General features: G+C 43.5%; 1 protein-coding gene across 4 annotated transcripts in view; it reads right to left on the bottom strand.

Moving 5' to 3' along the window:
* CHLSN (cholesin) overlaps nt 1–14,245 on the bottom strand; it is a 241,932-nt gene that overhangs the window by 80,117 nt on the left and 147,570 nt on the right. For all 4 annotated transcript variants that reach the window (XR_013636389.1, XR_013636388.1, XM_073362054.2 and 1 more), the window contains one exon: nt 5,502–5,692. Coding sequence is in view for 2 of the 4 variants with exons in the window: in XM_073362054.2 (XP_073218155.1) it covers nt 5,502–5,692 (191 nt within the window). In the remaining 2 variants the exon portion in view is untranslated. The remainder of the gene's footprint in view (nt 1–5,501; nt 5,693–14,245) is intronic.

Genomic DNA, 14,245 nt, shown 5'->3' with positions numbered 1-14,245 from the left:
AAGAAAAAAAAATACTCTCATGAGCCTTTTACTGCATCTAAAACCAAGAACAGGAAATCTCATGAGAAAGTCTGTTCTTAGATTTACAGACTAATTTCTTGGTCAAACAGGACAAGAGATGTTCAGCTGCTGAGCTTTGGGATGTTTTTCCAAACTAAATATTTTGGTGGCTTCCCCATCACTAGCTCATATTATCAACAAATACTAAATATTGACCAACCTTCAAAGTTGTTACCTATTAGGGCACTAGTACACAGAAATTTTATACCTTATAAGATTCTATGACAATTAAAAACATGGTTAAAATGAAAAACAAAATTTACACAAAATTCAGATATGACAAAGGCTAGAAAATGTTCTGATCAGTTCTCTGTCATGCATGTTTTTTTTTTATTTTTAGACCTGATAAACTAAGGATGCAAGCTGAGTCTTACCTTTCAATTTCCAGGCTTTTGTCAGGGCAGCAGTATGTGACATCTGATATTATTTAAATACAGGGTGTTTTTATTTTTAATATAACCAAATATTAGGAAACACTGTAATTAAAGTGTTCCTTACTAGTGTGACTTAAATTCCTTCAATTACAAGGAGGCATTGTCATCTGAAATCACTTTAAAGTGTTTTTGATCAACTAAGGAGTCTTTTAATGAACATCCTTATACTTACAAGGGATTTTCTTTTTGAAGTCAGCTGAAAAAATAAATCTGCTTTAGAGAATATTAAGGTTCATTTCCTGATGGATTTGTCCCTGTTGGCTCACACATGATCAATTAAACGACTAATGGATTGTACTTCCTGGGAATCCATCCAGTCAGAACTGATTTTACCTGGCTTGTCCTTCATCATCTTCCCATTTCATTTTGTGCCCCTTATCTATTTGTGAATGTAGTCACCTATCCTGCTTAGGCCTGCATTTATGACAGTGCTGATATGGCCATAGTCTAGGGCTTCCTGCCTTTCACCAGAGCAGATTCTCTGGTGATGTAAATTGTGATTTACACCACCTGAAGATTTAGACCATAACATTTAATATAGTGGTATCTCATCGTAGCATAGGATATTATGTTGCCAGGGCCCAGACTTCTCTAATTCCTCTGCCCCTCATTAGTAACAAACTTATAGTTCAATTTCTAGCACACTATGCCTAGCAGTACAGAACTTTCTGAAGGCAGGCAACCAACAGTGTTAATGAAGGATTGGAGGAGGAAGGGGACAAGCGAAAGCAGTTATTTCTACCACGGAAAGTCTAGCGCTGCTGTGCCATGCTGAGTATTATTTTCAATGGAAGTGTGATATTTTTATCAACAGGAGATAAAGTAACCAATCAACAATTACAACCTGCCCCACTCTGTGCATGCCTTATTCCCTCTTATAAATGTTATCCTTTCGTTAAATCATCTCACTTAGGAGTATGAGGCATGTCTTGGGGGAGACAGTCTCTACGTAAAAGAATAAATGGACACAAATCAGATGTCAAGAATTATAACATTCATAAACCAGTCGGAGAACACTTCAATCTCTCTGGTCACGCAATCACAGACATGAAGGTCGCTATCTTAAAACAAAAAAACTTCAAATCCAGACTCCAGCGAGAAACTGCTGAATTGGAATTCATTTGCAAATTGGATACTATTAATTTAGGCTTAAATAGAGATTGGGAGTGGCTAAGTCATTATGCAAGGTAGCCTGTGTCCTCTTGTTTTTTCCTACCCCCCCCCCCCCGCAGATGTTCTGGTTTAACTTGGATTTAAACTTGGAGAGTGGTCAGTTTGGATGAGCTATTACCAGCAGGAGAGTGAGTTTGTGTGTGTATGGGGGTGGGGGGGATGTGAGAAAACCTGGATTTGTGCAGGAAATAGCCCAACTTGATTGCACATGCACATTGTGTAACGAGTTGTCACTTTGGATGGGCTATCACCAGCAGGAGAGTGAATTTGTGTGGGGGGGTGGAGGGTGAGAAAACCTGGATTTGTGCTGGAAATGGCCCACCTGATGATCACTTTAGATAAGCTATTACCAGCAGGACAGTGGGGTGGGAGGAGGTATTGTTTCATATTCTCTGTGTATATATAAAGTCTGCTGCAGTTTCCACGGTATGCATCCGATGAAGTGAGCTGTAGCTCACGAAAGCTTATGCTCAGATAAATTGGTTAGTCTCTAAGGTGCCACAAGTACTCCTTTTCTTTTTACCATCAAAGAAGGAACTCTAGCTTGTGGGCTGAGTGCTACTTCCATTTTATTTTCAAATTACCCCATAAAGGTTGCTCCTGAACTAGGGTCTTCTATATAAAGAAGTACTAACAAAACATAAAAATCAACTCTTGTTTCTTTCCTTCCCTTATCATCTTTCTTTCTTTTCTTTCAGTATCATTTGAAATAGGTTGACCCATCTCTGGTAAGAATATATTATTTATTCTGTCCCGTATAGTAGAACAGCTAAACAAAAGAACTAATAATCTTGGAATATGCAAACAATCTCCTCTCTCCTAAAAATAACAACTTAAATGTTCCCATGCATCTCTAGCATATAGATCTGTATATGAATCTCTCACTGAAGGTTTTCTAATATTTTCCTCTGAATTCCCTTAACTTGTCAAAAAAACCTTCACTATAACAACTTGGTGTTGATTTCTCTTAGTGAATTCAGAAGCCAATGTGGTGTTGTGTAATGTTAGGAATAGTCTGTAGCTAATGAACTGAAATAACAGTCTCAGCCCTCAGTGAGGATGTGAAGTTCCACTTGTTCCATAGGAGATTCACTGTGTACTCAGACAGTTAGGCTTCCATCCCATTTACCAACTATTTTATCTCTGGTAGGTCATATTACCGAGAAGGGTCAAAACATACCCACAACATTCTCCTTTGTTTATTTCAAATTTCATACAACTCTTGTATCTGTGCTACTGCCTTGTCTTCCACCATATTACTTTCTTCAGAAAATGAGTGTAGGTATTACAAAACACAAGGACTAAAATCCTGACCCTATTGAAGTCAGTGAGAGTTTTGCCATTGACTTAAATGGGGCCAGGATTTCATTCTAGATTCTCTTGAGAATACAAAACAAAAGCATGTTCCTTTGCGACAAATTTAAATTCAGGTTGATTTGTTGCCCATCTCTAGGGGTTTAGGAAGTTTCCCAAATGAATAAAAATCAGGCAGATTATTCTATAATTTATATTACTGCAGGAGAGCTAACTGGAATTCAAGGTTGGAAACCTACATCAACATGTTTGCTCTGCAGTTCAGCATCTTACAACCTCTTTCTGTCAAGCTTACTAGACACAAGTCAGTGGTTTATGCACTAATTCCCTGGATATCCTACTGCGGTATATATCCACAGGACTCCATCTTTTTATTACCTGACCGAACTGTGTATCAACTGTACTTTGACAGCTTCAAAGGTAATTTAGTATTGGGTCAAGTGAAACTCTTGTAGTCAAATTTATTTAACTCCAAAGAAAAAATACTCTCAGAAGGTGACATAATGTACCACCTAAGTAAGCAAAAATCAACAAAGATAATACTAGAATATTAACCAAAAAACCCACAGCTTGTTCCTTTGCTTTCCAATCCTGAAAACCATTATCTCCATATCCACCACTAATACACACACATTCCACAGTACAGTTGAAACAGATGGTAGCTAGCTGCCAATCAAACTGCAGTTCAAAACAATGGTGAAGTATCCCAGCTGTTTTCCAGACTGAAAATATTATTGTCATTTTGCTATCACTCCATGATGAAGTTTATGTAACAAAAATGCACGTGTCCCCCAGTCTGGAATGCAATTAATTTCCTCCTGCCCCACTGAGAGTTGTAATACGTTGTAAGTAACCATTCAGACTATCTGATAATTTCAGTATTAAGCACTACCAGAAATAGAAAACTGGGGCTATTCCAAGTGATAACCTATTCTTTGTAACATGCAAATCTGGAGTTTTTAGAGGTGTAGCGTAGCTTGCAGTTTGGAAAAAAAACAAACACTCCTTTCCTGTTTATCCATAATGTCTAATTGGCTGAAGCATGCTATGAAAGTTTCATTGCATTTCTTTTTATTGTAAGCACTGACTTTGTTTTATGCTGGAATTTTACATACAAATAGGCTAGTAAAATATAGTAAATAACTATCTGCAGTCTGATACCAATCACTTAACTTGTCATGTAATTATAAACCTTTGGTATGCAACTATAAGGCTTCGTACTTTACGAAGTTTAAAACAAAGTTTCGTGCATCTAATTTATAACTGCTAAATGTCATAGATTGCTTTGGGTGAAATTAAGTAATATTGCATGATCTCAAATCATTTAATGTAATTTCATTACATAGAGAGTAAAAGCAACGGTCTCTCTTTTAAACAACAAGTTCTCCCAATGAAATCTCTTTAGCAACTTTTGTTAGCAAGATCGCAACAATCCTTTGAAAGTGCAGTATTCTAGGAATATTTCTACTTAGACTGTAAGATCTTCAGGGTGGGGACTGCCTTTTTCTTTAGGGTTGCCAACTTTCTAATCACACAAAACCGAACACCCTTGCTCCGCCCCTTGCCCCCCTTCCCTGAGGTGCTGCCCATGCCCCACCCCTTCTCTGAAGTCCCACCCCCACTCACTCTATAACGCCTCACTCTGTCACTCGCTCTCCCTCACCCTCACTCACTTTCACCAGGCTGGGGCAGGGGTACGGGAGGAGGTGAGGGCTCCGCTGGAGGTGTGGGCTCCAGAATAGGGCCAGAAATGAGGGATTCACGGTGTAGGAGGGGGTTCTGAGCTGGGGCAGGGGGTTGGGAGGGGATGAGGGCTCCGGCTAGAGGTGCGGGCTCCGGGATGGGACCAGAAATTAGGGATTCAGGGTGCGGGAGGGGGCTCAGGGCTGGGGGTTGGGGTGAGGGCTCTGGCTGGGGTTGAGAGCTCTGGGGTGAGACTGAGGATGAGGGATTTGGGGTGCAGAAGAGGGCACAAGGCTGGGGCAGAGGGTTGGGGTGTGGGGTGCAGGCTCTGGGAGGGAGTTTGGGTGCAGGAGGTGGCTCAGGGCTGGGGCAGAGGGTTGGGGTGCAGGCTCTGGGAGGGAGTTAGTGTGCGGGAGGGGGTTCCGACCTGGGGTAGGGGGTTGGGGTGTGGGCTCTGGCTGGGCGGTGCTTACCTCAGGTGGCTCCCGGTCGGTGGCGCAGCTGGACTAAGGCAGGCTCCCTGCCTGCCCGGGCTCCACACGGTTCCCAGAAGCGGCCAGCATGTCTGGCTCCTACGCACAGGAGGCTCTGTGCGCTGCCCGCCCCCACAGGTGCCCCCTCCGCAGCTCCCATTGGCTGTGGTTCCCAGCCAATGGGAGCTGCAGAGACGGTGCTCGCAGCAGGGGCAATGTGCGGAGCCACCCTGTCTCCTGTGCCTAGGAGTCGGACATGCTGGCTGCTTCTGGGAGCTGCAGGAAGCCTGCCTTAGCCCTGGTTAAGATATTGTTTACAGATTACTTTTCCTAGGGAGCTTTATATAGATTTTAGGGTTCTTACCTAGTTAAATACTCCAGTGCCAACTCAGCTCCTGATGGTTTTTTGGGCTCTTCTTTCTTAACAGCAATTCCAGCTTCCCGCATCAGTTTCTTTTCTTCCTTCTTACGCTCTTTCTTTAGTTTTCTTTCCAATGTCCTCCTTTCCTCTGTGGTAAGTTCCTCCGCCTCCTCCTCCTCCACCTTTTTTGTTCTCTGAAACAAAATACAAGCGTATCTTTAACTGAAGAGCTCATGAAATAATTCACACTAGAAACCTCAGTGCTCATACACTGCAGGGAATACTGTTGTGGCTAAGAGTTCATGTCATAGGGAACATTTACGCAGTGGGTCTTCTCTTCTGAGTTGGCGAAGGAAGGATCACATACAAGTTTCCTTTCCTCTATTCCTTAGAGGAAATCGTCAGGTTGAAAAAATCCTGTGGAGAAAGGTTTGCATGTGACAAAGTACGGAAGAGGGAAAGTGTGCATATAAGATACTTTAGGGGTCAGCAAAATCCTAACATATAGAGGGATTCACATAACTGAGTGAAGATGGGGAAAAGGAGAAGCGGAGAAGCTCATTGTGGACATCTGGGGAAGTCTGCACAGAAGTTGAGTGTTTCCTGATGTCTTTGTCAATTCTCCATTCTAGGGGTTCTTAAGCTAGGGTACACAAAGGCTTCTGTGATAGCCTCCAAAATCCCCAAGCAAGGAAAACCACAACGAAGACAGGATCTTAGGACGGGGAGTGACCTACATGAAGCTCTCTAGACACATAAATAATTTGCTGCATGAAACAGAGAACCATTACTCTGTCCTTTACGATTCAGCTGCGGGAAGAAAGGGCAGAGCCAGGATTCTTGACCAAACTTACTTTCAGAAATGTCATGTCACTGGGAATTTAAAAATGCACACAAAAGAAACTCTCAAACATTCTGAACGTCTCTCAAAACTCTCTGGCTCATACCTAGGTATCACTGCATGTTCATTAAAAGTCTGGTGTATCCAAGTAGTGTACATCTTAACTCTTAATAGACAAGACAGCTTTTCAATATTTTGCTACAGTAGTTTATTCCCAATCACCAATAACAAAGCACGTTTCTAAAGTATGGTCCTGTGACAGACTCGGGTAGGCCTGTACCCAGTTATGTCACACATTTTGTTTTCTGGCTTTCATTTTGTATCTGAGCATACTTGATGTTTTATGTTGCGAGCCAGTTTAAACAATATATGTGTACCCTGGTTGTGATGGTTAACAAGGTCCTATGGCGGACAGGGGTGCTTCTAAATCAGGAAGAATCATCAACAAGGACTAGTCAGGACTTCAGACTTGCTAATGACTTTTATCCACTAGCCCACTACCTATGAAACAGTAGTATTGTGCACATGAACCCAGCATGACTGGGGTATGGGGTTTCACATGGGGACTTCATGGCTGTGTTTATAAGCAAGGAGGTTTCTGGATAGAAGAGGCTGACCACCACCAACAGCAAGACGGACTTGATACAGGGGAGACAGGGGAGTTTCTGCCTAGTCTGAACACGGACAGTCCTCAAACGAGAGATGAGATCTATCTAACAGGTGGGGATTGCATTCAGTTGTTTGTTGTTTTGCCTAGATCCCTGGGCGGCGGGTGAAGCATCCCCTCGAGGAGTCTAGCTCCTTGTCCTGTCTCTTCTGCCCCAGGCCCCACCCCCGGCTTCACCCCAAGCCTGCCCGCTCATCACGGGTGTCCCTCCTCTCCTTCCCGCTGCTTGGCCCCCCCCCCACTCGCCATTCCCTCCTCCCCCCAGTTTGACCCCCTCATCACCTGCCACCCACCTCTCCTTCCCCCCTCCTCCCTGCTCAGCCCCCCTGCCGCCACTTGCATCCCACCTCTTCTTCTCCCTGGTAGACTCCCATCTCGCCGCATCCCTCCTCCCACCACCCATGGCAAGCAGTGGATGGCGGGGAGGAGGGACCATTGAGCGGCAGCGGAGGGTCCCAGTGGGGAGGAGGGACTGGCAACCAGAAGCGGGAGGTAGGGGGAGGAGGAACTGGCAAGTGGCAGCAGGGACCACCAGAAAGAGGTGGAGAGGAGCAGCCAGGTGGAGAAAGCTGAGCTTTTATATGTGCCATGCAAGTTACAAGGCAGCTCAGGACGTGGTATCTGCTACTCAGCTTTCTGGATTCGTCAGTAATCTCCCTGGGGAGTCCAAGGGTCCCAGGAAGCTGAGTGGCAGATAACACCTCCTCAGCCGCTCAGGAACCTGCACGGCACATAATAAATAAGCAAAAACATCCTGTAGAAGCCCACTCCCAGCAGGGAGGGGAAAAGGCAGGGCCACCATGGCCCACCATGGTGCCTGTGCCAGGGGAGGCTTAGCCTCTCCTGGCCTATTATATCCGCCGCCCCTGCCTAGATCTGTAACTTTCTTGAGTTGTCAAAAGTAAAGTGTGTGTATTTAAGAAGTCCATTTGCAAAGTGTGTGTTCCTTGCTAGAAAGGTGACCCCAAAGACTTAGACTATGAACCAGAGTTCCCGCAGGGGTAGAACCCTGGGGTGAGTGTGTATAAGCAACTGAGGAAGTTGGGGGAAGGGAGGCTCTGTATTGGTTCCAGAGCTTAGGGCAGTTGGACTCCAGAGTCCCATATCCCAAGAAAGGGGCCAGACAGTGAGTCTGCATCCTGAGAATGTTCCTGATAGGCCGGAACTAGATACTGTGCCTGGACTCTGCCCAGGCCCAGCTGGCTCAAAAACATTTGGGATTCAATGGTTAAGTCTGGTGACCATCCGGTAGGGTACTCAGCCAAGTCTGTAACAGGCTCCATAATACCCCCTTTAGCTTTGAGAAGGCATTTATAACAAGAGATCAAATTTGTTAAAAATGAATCCCCCATGAGGAGGATTTCAGTTGCATACCTACAGTCTCAAAGTACCTACAGTACCATACTTGCAAAGGGAAAAAAATAATTCCAAGGGACATTATTATATCTATATACCATAGCATACGGAGCACACGGAAGCCAAACTGAACATATCCACCAACAATATAACTAACCATTCTCTGTGCCTCCTTTTCACCTATTATGAGTATAAGGCACCCGAGACTGAAACCAGAATTGCACAAAAAGATAACCGATTACAATAAAAGGCTGGTTAAATGACACGTCCCTATTAAGGGCCAAACCCTTAATGTGTCAATCAGTGAATGTTTGTGAAGTGCTTTAAAATGAAAATCACAATGTAAAAGCTAACTAATAATAACTTGTTATTTTTACATGCAGAGAGAAGGAGATGTTAGATAAAACAATACCTGTATGCAACCTGATTTGCCAAAGACACCTGCTGAGAACTAAATATTTTTCTGTCTGGATTCACATATCACCCAAGTTTACTCTGACTCATCTCCCCAACCTGGTGCTTTCAAAGACTAAACTGATCTGAACAAGACAGAGACAGAAAACAGATATTTGAATAAATGAGGGAAAGTCTAAGAAAGGACATTTGCTTTGTTTTCTAAAACATTTTATTGAGCAGAGGTTGCATGCACAAACACTTAGAAAAATCAAGCAACGTGAGTAAGCACTGCATTTGTACTGAAGAGGTTTTGTAACTCATACTGAAAAGAATTAGTATCTAGGATGAAGGTAATTATTTTCCAGGAAGCGAAGTTTTCACTTGATAAGCTGCTGTAGTATTTACTGAAATAACAATCTAGCCATGCAAAATCCAGGAAAAAGTGTGGAGTCATTCCTAAGATGTTTATGAAAGATTATTATAGCAACTGTCCAATAGAGGACACACTATGTTTAATCTTCTTTTAAAAATAATGTAATGAACGTGTTTTCTTTTCTCATTGAGACATGAAGCTTTCAAATAAAGTGACTGTGGCACATCATTAGAACAGTTCTGAGAAAGAGGCCTCTTGGATCCGCATACTTACAGTAAATGTGTATCTCTCCATCTTCCCTTCTCCCACACATTCCGCACATTATCAGAAAGCTTTTTATCTCTCTCCCTCTTGCTCCCGTAAAACAACACAAGTTGCTGTATCCATGTAATTAGGTCTAAATACAAAATCCCAATCGCTGACATTTGTTTCAAGCACAACAATTTTTGCTCTTCAGTGCCATCTGAAACAAAAGCACTGTTCTCCCTTTAGACTGGAATTTATCCTGTGTTAAGAGAGTCCGAGTTTATACATCAAGGTACCTTCTGGCAGAACAACCTATAATCCATTCTGATTAAAACATGATCCACCCAGGCTGCTGTTCGAAGTTCCCAACACATTCACTATGAACATGCTAGGAATTTTATAATTCACAGAATCTTTCTAATTACACTGAGCTTTAACCCTTTCATACTAGCTTCATCGGTTTTTATAAATATATTTACTGTGGAAGCCAGGAGTTTCAGCCTTGCTAATGAAATTTGTATGCAATCTAGCTGCATACTGTACATTAGATTTAAGTATCTAAGAATGAGTGCAAGCCACAAAATCACAGACCAACATTTTCAAATGAATTTCAAAGAGCATCCCTCCCCTCAGCCTCATCAATACCCCTACTGCCTGCCCCCAACACTGCCACCACTAAGCTCACTGCCCCCCTCCAGCCCCACCAATACCCCACAGCCATCTCCTTCCCTCGCAAATAATGCCCCCATTCAATCTCCCTGTTGAGTACAAAGCATCCAAGACAAAAACCAGAACTGCATGCACAGATAACCTATTATTATAAAACGCTGGCTGGACTACACTTCCTTGGTGCCAAAGCCTTAATATGTCATTCAATGAATGTTTGTGAAATGCTTTAAAATGAAAATCACAGTGTCAAGGCTAAGTATCATTATTATTATTTACATGCAAAGGGAAGGATATGTTAGATAATATAATACCTGTATGCAACCTGATTTGCCAAAGACACCTGCTAAAAGCTAAACATTTGTTCTGTCTGGCTACACATACCATCCAAATTTACTCTGACACATCTCCCTAATCTGGTGCTTTCAAAGACCAAACTGATCTCAACAAGACAGAGTGGCTGGAGCTGTTCATCTGTCCCTGAACACCCCCATCCACTCCTTCCTTGCTGCAGCCAAGGCCCAGGGAAGAATGAGTCATGACCCCCTCCCTGAAATAATCACCTGCCCCCAACCTTGGACCTGCCTCTGCCTCATGCTGTCCAGGCTCTGTGACATTGCCAAGGCCCCACATTTCAATTCTCCCTCCTCCCTCATTATCATAAGCAGAAGCAGAGCAGAGGTCACCTACAATACAAGAATCTTGGGCATCACCCACACATGCACATCAGTCTCTCTCAGTGACTTGGGGCAGGGCTGATGCGCATGTGTGGCTGACACAAAGCGTTCTGGGTAATGTAGTTTTTATATGGGAGAAAATATTATTAAGTCGGGAGTTTTTTGGTTGCAAATGGGAGTCTCCCTGACATACGGAGACTTGGACTATTGTCTACACTACCATTTATGTCGGCAAAACTTATGTTGCTCAGTGGTGTGAATATTCCATCCCCTTGAGCAACATAGGTTACACAGGCATAAGCAGTCGTGTGCACAGTGCTACGTCTCTTGCTGCTCGGTGGGGGTGGTTTAATTTTATTGATCAGCGAGCTCTCTTCCGTTGGCATAGAGCGGCTACACAAGTGATCTTACAGTGGCACAGCTGCATGGATACAGCTGTGTCACTGTAAACTCTCTAGTGTAGACATAAATTCTGCATGAAGCTTGGATTTGAATCCAGGTTCCTCAAACTTTGAGGAGTGGTTCAGATGCAGAGTTTTGGTGTGGTCGCATCTTTATTTAAAGAACAACAACAAAAATAAATCATGATTTCACTTGTTTTATTTAGATTATAAATGTTTCAAGTTATCTTTTTCCACCTTTGTAAGGTGACATGGTAATTTGTGGTGCTTTTTAAAAAAAATAGAATAAATAATAATAATAATGTAAATCCACATATAAGCATGTGATACATTTGTTTGTTGAGGTGATAAATTTAAAACGTGTGCAATACATTTGCTTATTTGCAAAGCCTGCTCCTAGCTATTATGCCACCTTGGTTTGTGAACTCCTTAGGTCTCAGTCTAAACAAAGTCAGGCTATGTTAGCGCTTGAATAAAAGACATCTGGAGAAAACCCAGTGGATTTTGTGATAAAGGATGTGACACTCTTCAGGTTGGAGTTTGTCCTCAACTAATGCCCTGACAAGCTGTTAAGGGGCTTTTGCCACCAGGTGGGCCATATTTTAAATAAGACAGACAAAAAATTCCTAACCACTTGTGCTCATTGAAGAGCCAGGTCACTTTCTGCAAGAGTAAGGAGGGATGCTAGCTCTGATGTCTTCACCAAGTTCCTATTTGGGTAACTACTTTCTGTCTATTGTAACTTAAAACACCCCTTGCATTTGCAATTACATGCAGTTGTCTCTATTTCTTCATTTCTTCTCTTAAATTGTTATGGTGTTGCACTTGTTTCACTCCAGAAGTGGCTACATTTCAATGGTGGGCAAAGTGATTCCTATATATCACTATAAAATATTTCCAGATAACAATACTTTAGTAAAAAAAAGATTTCAAAAATTATGCACTGGGATAATACTATCAATATAAAAATCAGCATGGAGAGTTTGGCTAATACGTACTCTCTCCTAATTCAGTCACTCTCTTTCAGAAACTGCTTCAATCTACAAAACATGATAGCAATATAAACTTTGTTGGTGAAAATGAAAATATTGCGTATATATAAGGAAACCATAAAATGGTAAGGGACTATCTAGCTCTGCACACCGATAATACAAGATGGAACAATATATCTCTGAGTCATGGCTTATAATTTGAAACAGGTCTGTAACAACTAAAAGGCCCTACACAAAGACAGCTATTGAATAGGCTTTGATAAGAGAATGAGTGGTTTTGGTTTAGTTCCTAGCTGACAGATAGTTACATTATAATTGGCATCCTTATTGGCTGACTAAGAAGACAGGCTAAGGATTGAATGGGTAAAGAGACAGTAAAATACCATCACCCTCACAGAGATGGTCCTTCTAGGCGAGAGGTGGGCAAACTACAGCCCGTGGGACCCCCCTGCCAGGCCCCAGGCCCTTCCCCACTGTTCCCCTTCCCCCGCAGCCTCAGCTCACTGTACCGCTGGTGCAATGCTCCAGGTGGTGTGGCGGGGCTGCGAGCTTCTGGAGCAGTGCAGCTGCAGAGCCTGGCCTGAACCGGTGCTCTGTGCTACGCGGTAAGGGGGCAGGGAGCAGGGCGGGTTAGATAGAGGGCTGGGGAGTTCGGGGGTGGTGGCTGGGGGGTGGTCAGGGGGTGGGGGGGTGGATGAGGTCAGGGCAGTCAGAGCACGGGGAACAGGGGGGTTGAATGGGAGCAGGAGTCCCAGGGGGCAGTCAAGAAGGGGGGGGGTGGATGGGGCAGGGGTTCCGGGGGCGGTCAGGGGACAGAGAGAAGGGGTGGTTGGATGGGGCAGTGGTCCCAGGGGGGCCGTCAGAGAACGGGGGTGGGAGGGTTGGATGGGGCAGGAGTCCTGGGGGGGGGGCTGTCAGGGGGCGAGAAGCTGGGGGCCGGGGTTGATGGGGGGACCATCCACGCCCCCTCCCCTAACTGGCCCTCCATACAATTTTTGAAACCCAATGCGGCCCTCAGGCCAAAAAGTTTGCCTGCCCCTGTTTCAGGACACCACTGAGGAACATTGGTTGGGCAGTGTGTGGAAACTCACACGGTACACTGTTTGTGCCACGGTACCCAGTGTAACAGCAGCTTGGAACTCAGCAAATCACATAAGGCCATCTACAAGGGTTGGCATTAAACCACTTCCACTCACCAAAAACAACAAAGAGAGAAAAACATTAAAATCATACATGAATGTTTCCTATTTGGTATAACTTTCCATCCTATGCTCAAGCCAGTCAGACTTGGGCTGTAGTGGTCTGTCAGGGAGAATCAGTTTCAGAAGTCCTCAGCTGAGGAAGCCCTGCTGCTTATGAGAGTGTATAAAACCAGGAACCAACAACAAGAGCCTCCTAGTAGATCTCAGCTAAAACCCCACCATACAATCTATCCAACAGCTAGATGGCAGATCGTTCAGCGCTTCAACGATTATCACCAGCACCTTAAACTGCACTCAGAAATGAAAAGGAAACAATGGGAAGACTTGAAGAGTTATATGCTCATAGTGGCTATTTAGGGGTTGAATAAAAAACTGTGTCAACAGGAACAACCGCAGATTTACAGCTGTAAAGTGGAAGGAAGTTGAAGTGGTTGTCTGTTCATATGCCCATCACTCCAGAGCCCTGTTACACTTCCATCAAAAACTAATGGCTGGAAGACCTGGCCAGTAAGATGAATATAATACAGTAAACTCAATGCAATTATTATAAAGCTACAAGTATGATTAATTCTGTCATGTCTCCCCATAACAAGAAATATATATTTGAAGAATAACCGGCAGAAAGATGTACAGTAGGTTACAGTTTTGTTTCTCATATTTCCATAGTATAAAGGAGAGGGTGCATTTTAAGATTAGCTGAACATATGGTTTTAGGTACAAGAGACTGTACTGGACTACATGGCAAACTGAAAGTGGTTTTGTTTTTAACTAGATTTTTTTCTCATTACCTGCTTTCCAGAATGACCATTGATCTAAATCTCAGGCCACCTGACACTTAGATAATACTCAGGACATTATTCTAAAGGCCCATGATCCTTGCTCACCTGCTTCAGGATTCCCACCTTTACACTGTCACTGTTGTGTGATGGC

The sequence above is a fragment of the Lepidochelys kempii genome, chromosome 10 (genome assembly GCF_965140285.1).
Source record: "Lepidochelys kempii isolate rLepKem1 chromosome 10, rLepKem1.hap1, whole genome shotgun sequence".
NCBI classification, from domain to species: domain Eukaryota; kingdom Metazoa; phylum Chordata; order Testudines; family Cheloniidae; genus Lepidochelys; species Lepidochelys kempii.
Note: the sequence above shows the minus strand (reverse complement) of the source record. Positions and strands in the feature narration are given on the sequence as shown.